Raw genomic sequence first — 15,136 nt, forward strand, 5'->3', positions numbered from 1 at the left:
GTTGCCATCCCATAGGGCCTGAGGAAAGGGCTTAACCTAGCTAAGCTGGAACATGAAAGCAAAGTGTGCAGTGGAAATGAGCTAGCCTCAGAGTGCCAACGCCTGGAGCATATCCCCGCTCTGCGATTGGACGAGCCCCCAAAGCAACAAATATTAACAAGACAAATTAGCCCTTGATGGTTGAAAAACTAATTTTCTCCACCCACTGGAGGATTTGGAGAGCAATTAGCCAGAAGCCGGGGAGCTGAAATGTCATTAATGGAAAACCAGTTCAAATCAACAAACACTGAATCTCTAGGCTGCGGTAGGGGCCACGGCGAGGGCTGAGATCAGCATCACCCACCTGGGCACGCGGGGTTGGCCCTAGTGGGTGCTGGCATCACCTTGTTGGGCCTGTTGTGCTGGGCCTTAGAGTGAGCTTTGGAAACTTAGAAACATAGGTTGAGAGATGAGCGAAAAGGGAAACCAAGATGATGCACCCTTCTGCAACAGCCTCCTTTCAGGTGACCCCTTCTCTCTAGTCTCATGCCTCCTCTAGCCCATTCTACCGGGTAGCTCCTCTCTCAGGTCCCCTCTGCGTGTGCCCACAGCACTTGCCAGGCGAGGCAGACTTGTGTGTTTACTTGTCTCCTTCACTCCAGGATGGGGGCAGCGCCTTGCACACCGCAGGGCCTCCAGGACCTAACACAGTTTTGGGCACAGGAAAGAAGGGCTTCACAGTGTAGACCTGGGCTTTGTACCAGCAGGGAGTGTCAGTAACAGAGATTAGAACTAGAGGAGAAATATCTGCTTATTGCAAAAAGAATGAAACAGGCCCAGGCGTTCCCCTCCACGGCAATGGTGGAAATGTCAAGTTGAGGGCCTAAAACCACTGCCCAGGGATTGATCTCCCCACCCCCCGAACCCAATCCCGCCTCATAAATGCTTTGCACAAAAGACACTGACTTTATAAAGCTACATAGCAAAAAATTCGCACATAGGTTAAGTCCAAAAGCCCTGTTTAAATAGACTAAAATTAACAAGAGGGTTTATGATTTAAGAGGGTTGCAATTGTCATATTATATATAACAGATAAGATTGATTGAGTGCTTATTGTGTGTCAAGTGTACTTCTAAATGCTTGAAATGTATCAATTCAATCCTTAACACAACCCAAAGAGGTAGGTGCTCTTACTATTTCCAATGTTATAGATGAGATCTATAGAGATTATGGGATTTGCCCAAAGTTATACAGCTAGTAAATGGTAGAGGCAGAATTAAATCTAAGCAGTCAAGTAACAGAGTCTGTACCCTCACCCGTCAGTCAAGGACTGGGATCTCATTAAGCTTCCTGGGCCTGCAGAAAACCTCTCTGGAGCTGTTCCTACTGGATGAGGATAAGGTACAAACTCAGCCTCTCTACATCTGCCTCCAGCTTAGGTCTCCGGCCTTGAAGCAGGATCTCCTCAGGTCCCCTCTGTGCTGCCCTCACCAGATACTTTACTTTTCCTTGAAAAATGCTGCAAACTCTCACGCCTTTCTACCTCACCTTTTGTGGTGCCAGCAAACTCCAAGTTTAAATGTTACCTCCTTTCACCTCTCCTCTCCCTCCAGGCAGAAATAGCCAGCCCTCACCCACATTCTCGCGATGATGGGCGATGTGCATATATGCCTCTAGCGCATACTCACTGCATCTCTCTGAGGCTAACGCCGTATGTGTCTGCCCCATAACTAGATTTGAGACTGGGGGCTTCTTGAGGATAAGCATTGTGTCTGCTCTTGAGGCCAGCTCATCAGAGACAAAAATTCAATGAAACATCAGTCTAACCACCAAAAACACTGACAAGTAATTTATAACTTATCTAACTCTGGCAAATAATGTTGAAGGGAAAATCCCATTTACAATGCAGAGGATATACTTCGCTATCTCTCAGCCCCAAATCTCTGTCCCCCAAATCTCTCTCCACTTTCTCTACATGCTCACGGAGAACCCAGCTTTGGTTGGGTTTTGCCTGTCTTGCCTCATAGCCTCTCCCCTTCTGGATCTTTTCTATCTCTTAGGCCAGCAACGAACGTTCTGTCCCTTTCCATGTGAATTCAGTCAGCCCCTCTGGCTTCCTCAGTCCTAGCCTCCCTCTCTATTCTCTCCCCACTGCAAGGTGCAGAAAAGGACTGGGTTTCGTGGGGTGGGGCGGGGGAGGCTATGACTAGTAAAGGGTTTATATTTCTCTCCATCACAACTGCCTGTGTGTCCTCAGCTGCTAACTCAGAGCCCGCACATCACTGGTGCTCCTGAGACTGACTTTTCTTCCCCTTTTCCTCTCCCTCCCTTTGGGAAAAAGCCCAAATGTGTCCAAAGCCTTCCACAAGTTGGTCCCAATATTCCTTCCCCTCTCTACCTCCCACTTCTTCCTAACAGAGTTCTTAGCTTCAAACAAGCCACCCCAGGGCTCCATGCATGCATTTTTTCTACCTCCCTGCCCACTTTTGCTCTCTTTTCTCTTTGCCCTCTTTTCCCTCCATGCTCCCTGCTCCTCAACACCTCTGCTGCTCCAGACCTTGGCATCTTTCAGTCCAACTTTGCCTGGACTGCTGGCACCATCACGCCCCACCCCGCTGTCCCTGGGATCACCCCTTGTGGCCAGCACCATGCCTCCTATCTTATGGTGTTGTCTGAATCATGGCTTTCTCATTAGTGGCTCAAAATGATTATTTTGAGCTTTTTTATTGCCGCAATTAGACTGCAACTTTAAAAAAAACCCAGCAGAAGTGATTTAATTGAACAGCAAGCTTAAATAATAAGAACCCCAAGAAGGTATTACTGTATGTCAACAAATTTTAGGTGCATGATAAGACACATCTGACTTCTGAGAAGTTAATATGGGAAAAAATGTGTGTCTTAGATGAAATATGGTGTTATGTCTATCCTACAGATGCACAGTAAGTGAGATTTAACACTTTTCCAGGCCCACTGGCTGGCTTGCTGTGCCCTGAATGCCCCAGCCAGCTGTGCTCCCGGGTTTTCGCCCTTGCTGCCCCTTTTTCCTGGCATGCTCTTCCTGCCAGGCTTATTCCCTCACGTCCTTCAGGTCTTTGCTTAAATGTCACCTTCTTGGTGACACCTTCCTTCCCCCTATTTAACATTGCAACACTCCCTCCCCGATTTTTTCTTTCACACTGATTTTTCTCCATAGCTTTTATCACCGGCTGACATTTTATCTCTTACTTATTTGTTTATTGCCAGTGTACTTCCACTAGAATGTCAGCTCTAAGAGGGCAGGGATTTTGTTGGTGGCTGTTGTCTTCAGTGTCTAGAACAGTGCCTGACACATAACAGGCCGTCAGGAAGTATTGTTGAACGAATCGAGCTGGAGCTTCATCACATCAGGGACTGTGTTTTTGCTCATCACTTAGATCCCTGGTGCCTCGCATAGTAGCTGGCAAGCAGTGGGCCCTCAATAAATATTAGTCAATAAATAGGGGATGTGTGAAGCTCCAATGAACTAGGTAACTTGCTTCAGGACATCCAGCTTCGCAAGGGGAAGAGCAAGGAGGCCAGTTCTGCTGATTTCGGGCCCTTGTGTCCCACCGGATTGACTAAGTGTCCTATTTTCAAGAAGGGGCTTTTATGAAGAGACTTTCCCCTGGCCTTTCCAATGCGCACGGCTTTGCACATTGTGTGGCTGCAATAAATATTTACAATGCGTTTTAACCCAGAGTGTTACTGCAACTAGGCCACAGGCGCTTCGGTTCCTCAGGGGTAAAACGGGCATGCGGGTGTCCGAGGGCCCCTCAGAGAAGTAGTGAACAAACAGCACAAAGCGCTTCCCCCATCTAAAGGGCTTTCCCAAACCCAGGCCAAAGGGCTTTCTGACCTCTTCAGCACGTTGACCACGACTCTTTACCTCGCTTTTCCGGGCCGGAGGACCTTTCCTGTCGATCTCCCCTCCTCTAGCCGAGGGACTGGTGGGGAACGCGAGGAAGGGAAGCCCGCCCCTCCACCGCCCTGTGCGGATGTCCGCGGCGCGCGAACAGCCGCGAGGGGTCCCCCTCCCCAGCCCGGAGCCCGGCGGGGCGCGCGGGTGCGGGGGGCGCGCGGTGGCTCCACGCGGCGATGCGCGCGCGCGCCTGCCTCGCCCGCCTCGCCACCCTCGCCCGCTCGGGTGGCTACGTGCTTTCTTTGTCAATGAGGCGCCGCTCTGAGCTGCAGTAACACTCTCGGCCCGGGAACCGGAGCCGGAGCTGGAGCCCGAGCCCGAGCAAGCGAGCGAGGAGAGCGCGGCGGAGAGGCTGCAGCCGGCGGCGGGAAGGAGGGCCCCGAGCGCGCCCAGCGGCTGCCGGCCCCCGCGGCTCGCAGCCTCGCCCCCTCAGTCTGCGGGAGCCCGCCCGGGGGTGGGGGCTCCGGGCGGCGCCCGTCCCACCCTCGCTGCCCCGGGCGCGCCGGCGCGCGGCGACGGGCACCGTGGGAACCCCGGCCCGCTCCCGCCGCGGCTCCATGCGGCCCCGGCCCCTGCGCGAGTGAAGCCGCGGCTCCGCGGAGCTCGCTCCTGGCGCGGCAGCACGAGCCAGCGAGTCGCGCCGCCCCGCGCCCCCGCCCTCCGGCGCCCGGGCCGTGGCCGGAGATGCCCGGTGAGGACCGGGGCGCCGAAGGCTGGGCTCCCCGGAGCGGTGCGGAGCGAGGCAGTGGCCTGGATGAGTGAAGCGTCCCCATGGCTCGGCAGGAGGCGAAGCCCCAGGGCCCGAGGGAAGATGGACCGGAGGTGCGGAGGCGCAGGGGCCGGATCCGGGCGTGCGGGCTCGGCCGGGCTGGCGGGGGAGCCGCGCGCTGCCCGGGCGTGAGGGGCCCCCGGGCTGCCGGGTCCCAGGATGCGCCGCCGCTGCCGCCGCCGCTGCTGCTGCTGCTGCTGGGACTCCTGCTGCTGGCGGCCCTCCCGGAGCACTGCCTGGCCGACTCGGGTAAGCACTTGGCGGCTGCTTTGTGCCCGCGGAGGTTTCTGGAGGAGCGGGGCTGCCCGTCGGGGCCGGCACCTGACCGGGTGGCGGTGGATGGAGAGGTCTTTGCAGCACCGGCGCTAGGATTTTCCCCGCCCTTTGCTGCTGCAACAGCAGGCGGACTGTCAGAAATCTGTCTCCCGGGAAGGCACCGTTGGGCGGGGAAGTAAAAAGAAGTGCATTCGCATCTTCCTTCTGGACAAGTGACAGGTCCTTCCTAGTGGTCCCCAAGGCACGCTTCATTTAGATAAAGATATGCTGTGTTTAGGACACCTGAAAAGGGATGTGTTTTAGTAGAACACACAAAGTGGGGACGTCTACTATATTTTGGGCTCCCTGACGGTTGTCCACTTTGTTTTAACTGCACGAAATGACCCAGAGAGTTTTAGGCAATTCCCGTGTCGGCGTTTTCCTCTCTGTCTTGACAGGAGACTCCTTTTTCTTTTGGGATAGAGGTACCTAAAATAATTGCTTGCATCTTGCAAAGGGATCGAGTATATAATCCACTGTTTGCAGGAGGTTAGTTAAAAATAACCACGCTTGGCTCTTTTGACTCCCAAGAATCCTCAGGAAATAGATTTCTGTAATTTCTTGGGCGGTTTTAAAAAAATCTGTTGTAACTATTTAGGGGGAATTATTTGGCTAATATTCTTCAAAACTTCCTGTGCGGTCAGCAATTGCCTTTGAAATAAGAATGATTACTATGGCACTTGTGAAGGGCAGGCTTTTGTTTGTGAAATTCTGGGCTCTTGGTACATTTCATTTATCAAGGAATATAGCCCTTGCTTCAGCCAGTATGCTTCTGTACTTCTGTGGTTTTTAGCAAGGATTGAAGAGGACTGTTTTTTTTCCCAGTGTGCCTCGTCCCCCAAATTAGATTAAATCTCCTAATTATGAAGGAGTTCACACTGTTTTAGATAAGAGGGTTTCAGGTTAAAAACATTTCCTGTCTTCAACAGCTTCATTCAAAGCCCATTTTCCTTTGATTCACTTAAAAGGTCACTGACATGAGGTGTCCGTGTGTGCAAGTTGCTCTCCAGGAATTGTCTCTTGTGATTATAGTGGTGAGAAAGTTCAGTAATCTTTGGATGTGTGCCCGAGACCCGGGAAAACCTCCGAAGAACTTTAGCCCCCAGTTTTTATGCCTCTAGCAGTTTTTAGTGATGTGTATTTGATGGTTAAAAGGTAAGTTCTGAGTCAGACACATGTAATTACCTTAGTATTCACTGGATCAGAAACACACTTTGAGTTTTTATTTAAAATGAATGAGATCCTTAATAGTTTTGTAAACAGTTTCTGAGATACCAGCTTTTGGATGTTCTTCATTTGAGTGCAGATACCAAAATCTGTTCAACCACTTGTAATATGTGAAATTTAGATTTTATGTATTTATTCTATTCGGCCTGATATGTCAGATGATTTCCTCTGATCGGCTTTGAATTTCTGACCTCTCTTCTGACCTTTGTACATTGCCCCTTCTCAACCTCTGTGACTTTTCTTGGCTCTTCTTTCAGACTGCCAGAGCCTGACTTAGGGGACTTCTGTTCTGTATCTTTTGTTTTTAGCCCTGATGTCCTTTTCCTTTTTTCTCTTAGTGTGGTGATCCTGGGGTTCTCTAGGAAAGATGCTTTGATTTAAATGATGGTAAAAACCAGTAGTCCTCTGTCTTCTTCCTTCTCATTGGACTGACTCGTTGCATCCTCTGTGCTTTTTGGGTGTCCTTTCTGATGTCACTCTTGATGACCAATTTCCTGTGGTCCAGCTCACCTGTGGATCCAGAGTCTACTACCGGTTTCCATGGTTTCCTGTGTGTTTGCCTCTGATTCAACTACATGACTTGTTTCTCTCTCAATGGAAGAGTTAACGTTGGGCTCCCTATCTTGCCTCCTGCCTGCTTTCATTTGTTCTCTGATTTCTACCTGAGGCAGCTTTACTGCAGGGTGAGTGAGTCCTGGACCTGATGCAGGGAGTCCCAAGGGATTTGTGGAGGAAGCAGTGTCAGGAGGGAGGCAGGAGAACAGCTGACATTTTCCTGAGACCTTTGACTTTCAACAGACTCCCTGGTTTTGAACTTTTTCTGAGGCACAGCTGCTGCTTGGTGCTGCCACTCGCTGTAGAGTGAGTCTGAGGCCGGGTTGCATGAGAAGCCAAACGCTAATTCTAAGATCCCCCTGAATGTGCTAGTTTCCTACAATCATGTCATTTGCATGGTTGCTGCATCTTGTTTTCTAAGCAAGTCTAAGCCAGACATTTACCTTGGCTGACAAATAGGTAAAAATAGGTTGGTTTCTGGACAGTGCTATAGGACCTTTGTGTCCTGGAGCCCCTGCAGTGTGTCCCCAGCCCACCTCCACCCACTCCACCCCAAATTCTTTTGATTTAATATTCCTGAGGAATTGGGGTTCCTTCTCAAGGCTGCTGTCTTGAATGTCCTCTCTCGGACTTCCTCTCCTAACTTCCATCTCCAGGAAACCCTTGCTCCCTGACTTCTATTTTGCATGTGGGAGACTGGTGTGGAAAAGAAGGTTCTTTGCAGAAGCAAGCTCTGACATCTCCCCATTCTCTTTTGCCCTCTGAGGCTCTGGGCAGGTTGGTAAAGTTCAAATTTGACTTCCCGATCTTCTTAACTACTGATCTTCCATTCAGTTCATGTCAGTAAACATTTCCTGTGTGTCTTTTAGGTGCAGGTGCAGTGCTCATTCCTTAATGTGACCTGGCCTCTCTGGGCCTCAGTTCTCTTGTCTGTAAAATGGGGATAATAATAGCTCCAATCTGATTGGGTTGTTGTGAAGATTCAATGAGTTAATATATCCGAAGTGTTTAAAACAGTGTTTGGTACATAGTAAATGCTCAGTGAATGCTAGCTGTTCTTATAAAATTGACTGAACATTTACTCTGTCCAGGTGCTGTGCTGGGGCAGGGGATACAGACATGCATAAGGGTCAGACAGTTTGTAGAAACCCCTCATGAATAGGGTGATACACATCCTTGAACTCTGATACTGTGTGGTCAGAGCAAATAAAATGAAGGCACAGTTAATTCTGGAAGACCGGGAGCTTTGGAGGATGAGTAGGTGTTGGCAGGGTTGATGGTAGCATTTCAGGCAGAGGAGAAGTAAAGAGTTCTTTACTTCTGTGGCCAGAAGCACAGGATGCTATAGGGAGGAGTACCCTGGACTCTCTCACTGCCCTTGAGCTTTCTCAAGCCCTCCTCACAGGCGCTCCACCCCCCTGGCCCTCCTCTGCTTCTCCCACCAACTTGTAAGTTCCTGATTTATCTTTGTTTCCCTCTTGCCTGTTACAATGCCCAGCACAGAGTAGGTACTCATTAAAGTTTCAGCCTTCTTTCACTCCTATTCCCTTAGTTTGGCTGATTCTGTTAGATGTTAGAATAATTATCTCATCTAAGTAATCTACAGCAAGTTGTTAATGACTGCTTTATTCAGGGAATGTATTTGCATTTTGAAAGAATCTCTAATTGAGCACAATATATGGGGGATAATTTTGACCTAGGATGTCGTTTTTACCCCTCTCCAACATTTTGTACATCATCAGATTGGAGTTCCATTCGAAACAGGTGCAACAGTTCATTTGTTCATTCATTCATTCATCCATCCATCCCTCCATCCATCCATTCATTCAATGTATCTTGAGTACCTCAGCTTTTTGAGGTTACAATATCTCATGGCAGTTAGGAACTAGCCCAGTGCTTTCCAGACTTTACTGTGCATGTGAATCACTTGAAGATCCTGTTGCAGATTCTGATTCAGTATGTCTGGGATAAGGCCTGCGGTTCTGCATTTCTAACAAGCATCAGGGTGATGCAGATGCTGACCCCACTTTAAGTAGCAAATGAAAATAAACGAATAAATGTAGGTTGGATGGTGGTAAGAAAAATAAATCAGGGTAAGAGGATAGCAAGAGGCTGATGTCTATGTGCGTGTGTACCCTCACGCATGTGCCTGGTTATCTAGAGTGATGGGGGATGTCCCCCATGTCGAGGTGACATTTGAGTAGGTACCTAAAAGTGGATATCTGGGGAAAGGTATTCAGGCAGAGGGGAAAGCAACTGTAAAGGTCTTGAGGAGAGACTGTGTTTGGGATGGTTGGGGAACAGCAGGGAGGCCATGTGGAATTGAGTGAATAGGGGGAAGGTGGTAAGAAATAACGTTGAAGTGGGAGCTGGGCCCACATCATATAGGACTTTTTGACAAAGTGAAAACTTGGTATTTTACTTTGAATGAGATTAAGCAAGAGGTGACGTGATCTGACTTCAGTTTTAGAAAAATGCCCATGGCTATCATGGGGACAAAAGACTGTAAGGTCGGGACATCCCTGGTGGCACAGTGATTAAGAATCTGCCTGCCAGTGCAGGGGACACAGGTTTGAGCCCTGGTCTGGGAAGAACCCACATGCCACGGAGCGACTAAGCCCAAGAGCCACAACTACTGAGTCCGCGTGCCACAACTACTGAAGCCCACATGCCTAGAGCCCGTGCTCCACAGCAAGAGAAGCCACCACAATGAGAAGCCTACGCACTGCAATGAAGAGTAGCCCGCCATTGCTGCAACTAGAGAAAAGTCCGCATGCAGCAATGAAGACCCAATGCAGCCAAAAATAAATAAAAATTAAAAAAAAAAAAGACTGTAAGGTCAAGGGTGGAAATGGGAAGACCAGGTAGGATGGCTTAGACAGTGCGGAGAAGTGGTTAGATTTTGGACATCTTTTGAAGATGGAGCTGATAGAATTTTCTCATGGATTATACGTGGGGTGGGAGAGAAAGAGAGGAACCAATATGGCTCCAAGGTTTTTGGCTCAAGCAACTGGAGGTTGAAGTTGCCATCGAGATGGGGAAGGTTGCAGGAGGCTCAGAATTTGGGTAGGAAATAAAGAGTTGGTTTTGGGTTTGTTAAGGTTGAAATGTTTATTAAACATCCAAGTGGAGATGTCAGATAGCCAGTTGAACAAAGTAGTCTGGAATCCCAGGCCGATATTGGGTCCAGAGATATAAATTTGGGAGCCATCAGCATGCAACTAAGCAAGAAAGTATAGAGAAGGGGGAGAGCTCAGCAATGAGACCTGGGATACTTCAGCATTTAGGGGTTCAGGAGACGGGGGACCAGCAAAAGAGACTGAAGAAGGCTAGATAGGGACTAGCAATGGATGTTGTATTTAGAGATGTGGCAATGTTAGGTGGCCCTAAGAGTGGAGGGGACAAAAGTCTTGCTGCAATGGGTTCAAGAAAGAAAGGAAGAAGAGAAATCGGAGACAGTAAAAAAGACAACACTTTTAGTCTTCTTTATAAAGGAAAGCAGAGACATAGGGGAGGTGGGTCAAAAGAGGGTTCAGATGGGTTATAATTACATTATATTTGTACTTTCTCATTTTTTTTCCCAAAAGGATTTAATTAATTTATTTATTTATTGAATTTTATTTAATTTATTTTTTTTATACAGCAGGTTCTTATTAGTCATCCATTTTATTCACATCAGTGTATACATGTCAATCCCAATCTCCCAATTCATCACACCAACCCCCCCCGCCCCCGCCGCTTTTCCCCCTTGGTGTCCATATGTTTGTTCTCTACATCTATGTCTCTATTTCTGCCCTGCAAACCGGTTCATCTGTACCATTTTTCTAGGTTCCACATACATGCATTAATATACGATATTTGTTTTTCTCTTTCTGACTTACCTCACTCTGTATGACAGTCTCTAGATCCATCCATATCTCAACAAATGACCCAATTTCATTCCTTTTTATGGCTGAGTAATATTCCATTGTATATATGTACCACATCTTCTTTATCCATTCGTCTGTCGATGGGCATTTAGGTTGTTTCCATGACCTGGCTATTGTAAATAGTGCTGCAATGAACATTGGGGTGCATGTGTCTTTTTGAATTATGGTTTTCTCTGTGTATATGCCCAGTAATGGGATTGCTGGATCGTATGGTAATTCTATTTTTAGTTTTTTAAGGAACCACCATACTGTTCTCCATAGCGGCTGTATCAATTTACATTCCCACCAACAGTGCAAGAGGGTTCCCTTTTCTCCACACCCTCTCCAGCATTTGTTGTTTGTAGATTTTCTGATGATGCCTATTCTAACAGGAGTGAGGTGATACCTCATTGTAGTTTTGATTTGCATTTCTCTAATAATTAGTGATGTTGAGCATCTTTTCATGTGCTTCGTGGCCGTCTGTATGTCTTCTTTGGAGAAATGTCTATTTAGGTCTTCTGCCCATTTTTGGATTGGGGTGTTTGTTTCTTTAATATTGAGCTGAATGAGCTGTTTATATATTTTGGAGATTAATCCTTTGTCCGTTGATTCGTTTGCAAATATTTTCTCCCATTCTGAGGGTTGTCTTTTCGTCTTGTTTATGGTTTCCTTTGCTGTGCAAAAGCTTTGAAGTTTCATTAGGTCCCATTTGTTTATTTTTGTTTTTATTTCCATTACTCTAGGAGGTGGATACAAAAATATCTTGCTGTGATTTATGTCAAAGAGTGTTCTTCCTATGTTTTCCTCTAAGAGTTTTATAGTGTCTGGTCTTACATTTAGGTCTCGAATCCATTTTGAGTTTATTTTTGTGTGTGGTGTTAGGGAGTGTTCTAATTTCATTCTTTTATATGTAGCTGTCCAGTTTTCCCAGCACCACTTATTGAAGAAACTGTCTTTTCTCCATTGTATATCTTTGCCTCCTTTGTCATAGATTAGCTGACCATAGGTGCGTGGGTTTATCTCTGGGCTTTCTATCTTGTTCCATTGATCTATATTTCTGTTTTTGTGCCATGTACTTTCTCATTTTTTAATATTAAAGATGTATAGCAAGAGTGTTTGAATGGATGGGCTTTTTTTTCCAGGTATAGATAATCCAATAAAATATATTTAGACTTTTTACTCTCAATATTAATTATTAGTGCTTCAAAGATACTTGCAAGATGTCCCAAACTTGCCTCCCTTTCCTTCCCATCCCACACACGAAGTAAAGAAGAAGATTTTGGGACTAATGAGTCTGTGCTTTTAATATAGACATGAAACAGAAGTCAGATGTCCCCTCCCTGCCCCTCACCCTTCTCTAAAACCGAACATCACTGTGGAAACTGAGATACTGAAATTCTTCTGAGAGAATCTCTCAGAAGCCTGCTTATCTCAAGTCTTGAATTACTAGAATATGATCTGAGAATATTCAAAATGAATGTGCACTTTTCCTTTTTCATTTTCATTAACCTTCAAGCCCTCATCGAAGGCTTTCTTGTGGTTTTCTTTCTTTCTTTTTTCTTTTTTTTAAACAAACAACAACTCCAGTCTTCTCCAGACAAAAATGAATAGTTGGAATGACCCTAAAACATTTTCGTTGCTTGACAACGCATTACAGGGGATTTCTAAACGCACAGAGGGACACATTATTCTAGGTCACGGGATGGCTGCCTTGGATGGTGACTCCCTGTGGGGACTCCAGGACCAAAGGAGCAGCTGGCAATCCAGGTATTGGAAATGTCAGTTATTGTAGCCGATAGGATGGTGGCAAGTGAGTCACACTGATTTGATGGTATTTATCAAGCACCTGGCATATGCCAGGTCAAACTCTTCCCTAAATCCTGGAGGTATAGTGGAGACCAAGCCAGGCCTGGCCCCTGCCCTCAAGCAGCCTGTAGCCCAGGACAAGAAATCCTTACTCAGTGGCAGGTTGGTAAGGTACCTCTGGGTCAGGAGGGAGGATATGGCAAGACAGAAAGTGCCTGCCTTGTCCAAAGAGGCTGTCTCTGCCCAGCTGCAATGAGGCTCAGGGTGCCAAAGTTCTGACTTCTCAAGAAAAGCCAGATCTTTACTTCAAATCTCATTTTCAAATGTCACCAACGAATTCAGAGTTTTGAAATGTCATGCTGTACAAAAAGCACACCCAGGAGCCACCACTCGTCTTTTTTTAAGTCAAGTTTAATTAAGGTGTAAATTACATACAGTAGAAGTCACCCTTTTTAGGCGTTCTGCATGACGGGTTTTGACAGAAGCATACACTCACGGTTCCACAACCACAATCCAGATATAGACCATTTCCGTACTTCCCCAAAATTCCCTCCTGCTCCTTTGCAGTCAGTCTTCTCCCCCAACAGCCCAGTACCTGGCAAGCACCAATCTATTCTCTGCCCATATAATTTTGCCTTTAACTGAAGGTCATATAAATGGAATCATACAGTATGTAACGTTTTGTGTCTGGCTCCTTTCATTGAATGTAATGCTCCTGAGAATCATGTATGTCATTGCACCTCTGGTCCTGTCCTTTTTATTGCCATGTAGTATTCCATTGCACCACAGTTGCTTATCCACTTGCCAGTTGATAGACATTTGGGTTGTTTCCAGTTTTGGGCATAAAAGGCTTTTGTGTGGGCAGTTTTCATTCTCTTGGGTAAATACCTAGGAGTGTGATTTCTGGGCCATATGTTAGGTATGTGTTTAACCTTATAAGAAACTGCCAAATCCTTTCCCGAAGTGGCTGCATAATTTTGTATTCTTATGTATGTGAGTTCTAGTTGCTCCTCTGTATCCTCACGGGCACTTGGTCTTGTCAACTTTTTTTAAAATTTAAATTTCAGCTATTCCAATAATTTTTTAGTGGTATCTCGTTATAATTTTAGTTTGCACTTCTCTAATTACTAATGATGTTATTGTCTCATATCTTTACATCTTCTACGTGCCATTTATATTTCTACTTTGAAGTGCCTATTGAAGTCTTTTGCCTATTTAAAAAGATGGATTGTTTGTTTTCTTATTACTGAGTTTTGAGCTTTCTTTATATATTCTGGATACAAGTCCTTTATCAGATGTGGTTTTTTGCAAATATTTTCTCCCAGTCTGTGTGGTTTTTCTTTTCATTTTATCAACAGTGTTTTCCAAAGAACAGAAGTTTTAAATTTTGAGTAGTTCCAGTTTATGAACTTTTAAATTTAAGGCTTGTGTTTTTTGTGTGCTGGGATAGAAATATTTGCCTATCCCAAGTTTACAAACATTCATGATTTCTTCTAGAGGTTTTATAGTTTTTGGTCTGTGGTCTGTTTCACGCTAATTTTTGTATATGGTGCAGGGTAAGAGTTGAGGTTAATGTTTTTTTCATTTGGATGCTTTATTGTTCCAACACCATTTATTGAAAAGATTATCCTTGCTCCATTGAATTGCCTTGGTACCATATATTTGTGGGTTTATTTCTGGACTCTAGTCTAGTCCAGTGATCTACACTTTTCTCCTTATGCCAGTGCAACAGTGTCTTGATTTCTCTAGCCTGGAGTTTCTTAACCTTGGCACTACTGACATTTTGGGCTGGGTAATTCTTTGTTGTGGGGGACTGTCCTGTGCACTGTAGGATGTTTGCAGCATTCCTGGCCTCTGCCCAGTAGATGCCAATAGCTACCCCCCCAACCCCAGTGCGACAACCAAAATGTCTCCAGACATTGCTAAATGTCCCCTGCAGGATAAAATTTCCCCCCGTTGAGTTCCACTGCTCAAGCTTTGTGGTAAGTCTTGAAATCAGGTAGTATGAATCCTCTAACTTTCTTTATTTTCAAAATCTTTTTGGATATTCTAGGGCTTATGCTTTTCTATATAGATCTTAGTATCTTCTCATCCATCTCTGTAAAAAAAGAGAATTTTGATTGGGATTTCATTGAATCTAGGTCAATTGGAGAAGATTGATAGCTCAACCATATTGAATTTTTTGACCCAAGAACATATCTCTCTCCATTTATTTAGGTATTCTTTCTTTTCTTTCATCAATGTTTTATAGTTTTCAGCATATGAATTTTGTACATATGCGTTTCATGTTTTTCAATGCTTTGGTAAATAGTACTTTAAAAATGTCTTTGTTAGTATGTAGAAATATGATTTAAAAAATATTAATCTTGTATCATGTGACCCTTCTAAACTCACTTTAGTTCTAGTAGCTTTTTATAGACTCTTTGGGATTTTTCTAAATAGAAAATCATGTTATCTATGAATAGAGAGTTTTATTTCCTTATTTCAAATCTGTATGCCTTTTATTTCTTTGTCTTGCCTTATTGCACTTGCTAGAACTTCAAGTACATTGTTGAATAGGAGTGGGGAGAGTGGACATCCTTGCCTTGATCTCCTAGTCTTGGAGGGAAAACATTCACTGTTAAGTATGGTGTTAGCTGT

At 45.6% G+C, this 15,136-nt stretch overlaps 1 protein-coding gene across 14 annotated transcripts in view; it reads left to right on the forward strand.

Annotated features, from left to right (window-relative positions):
* The first annotated feature begins 4,086 nt into the window (after positions 1–4,086).
* The window catches only part of KIAA1549L (KIAA1549 like), a 288,634-nt gene continuing 277,584 nt past the window's right edge, over positions 4,087–15,136 (forward strand). For 3 of the 14 annotated variants that reach the window (XR_014250248.1, XM_082410400.1, XM_082410401.1), the window contains exon 1: positions 4,088–4,934. Coding sequence is in view for 12 of the 14 variants with exons in the window: in XM_082410400.1 (XP_082266526.1) it covers positions 4,688–4,934 (247 nt within the window). In the remaining 2 variants the exon portion in view is untranslated. Of the gene's footprint in view, positions 4,935–15,136 lie in introns of all 14 variants that reach the window. The other 11 variants (XM_082410398.1, XM_082410396.1, XM_082410399.1 and 8 more) reach the window with 5 other exon arrangements.

The sequence above is a fragment of the Balaenoptera physalus genome (genome assembly GCF_965194825.1).
Source record: "Balaenoptera physalus genome assembly, chromosome: 10".
In the NCBI taxonomy this organism is placed as follows: Eukaryota; Metazoa; Chordata; class Mammalia; order Artiodactyla; family Balaenopteridae; genus Balaenoptera; species Balaenoptera physalus.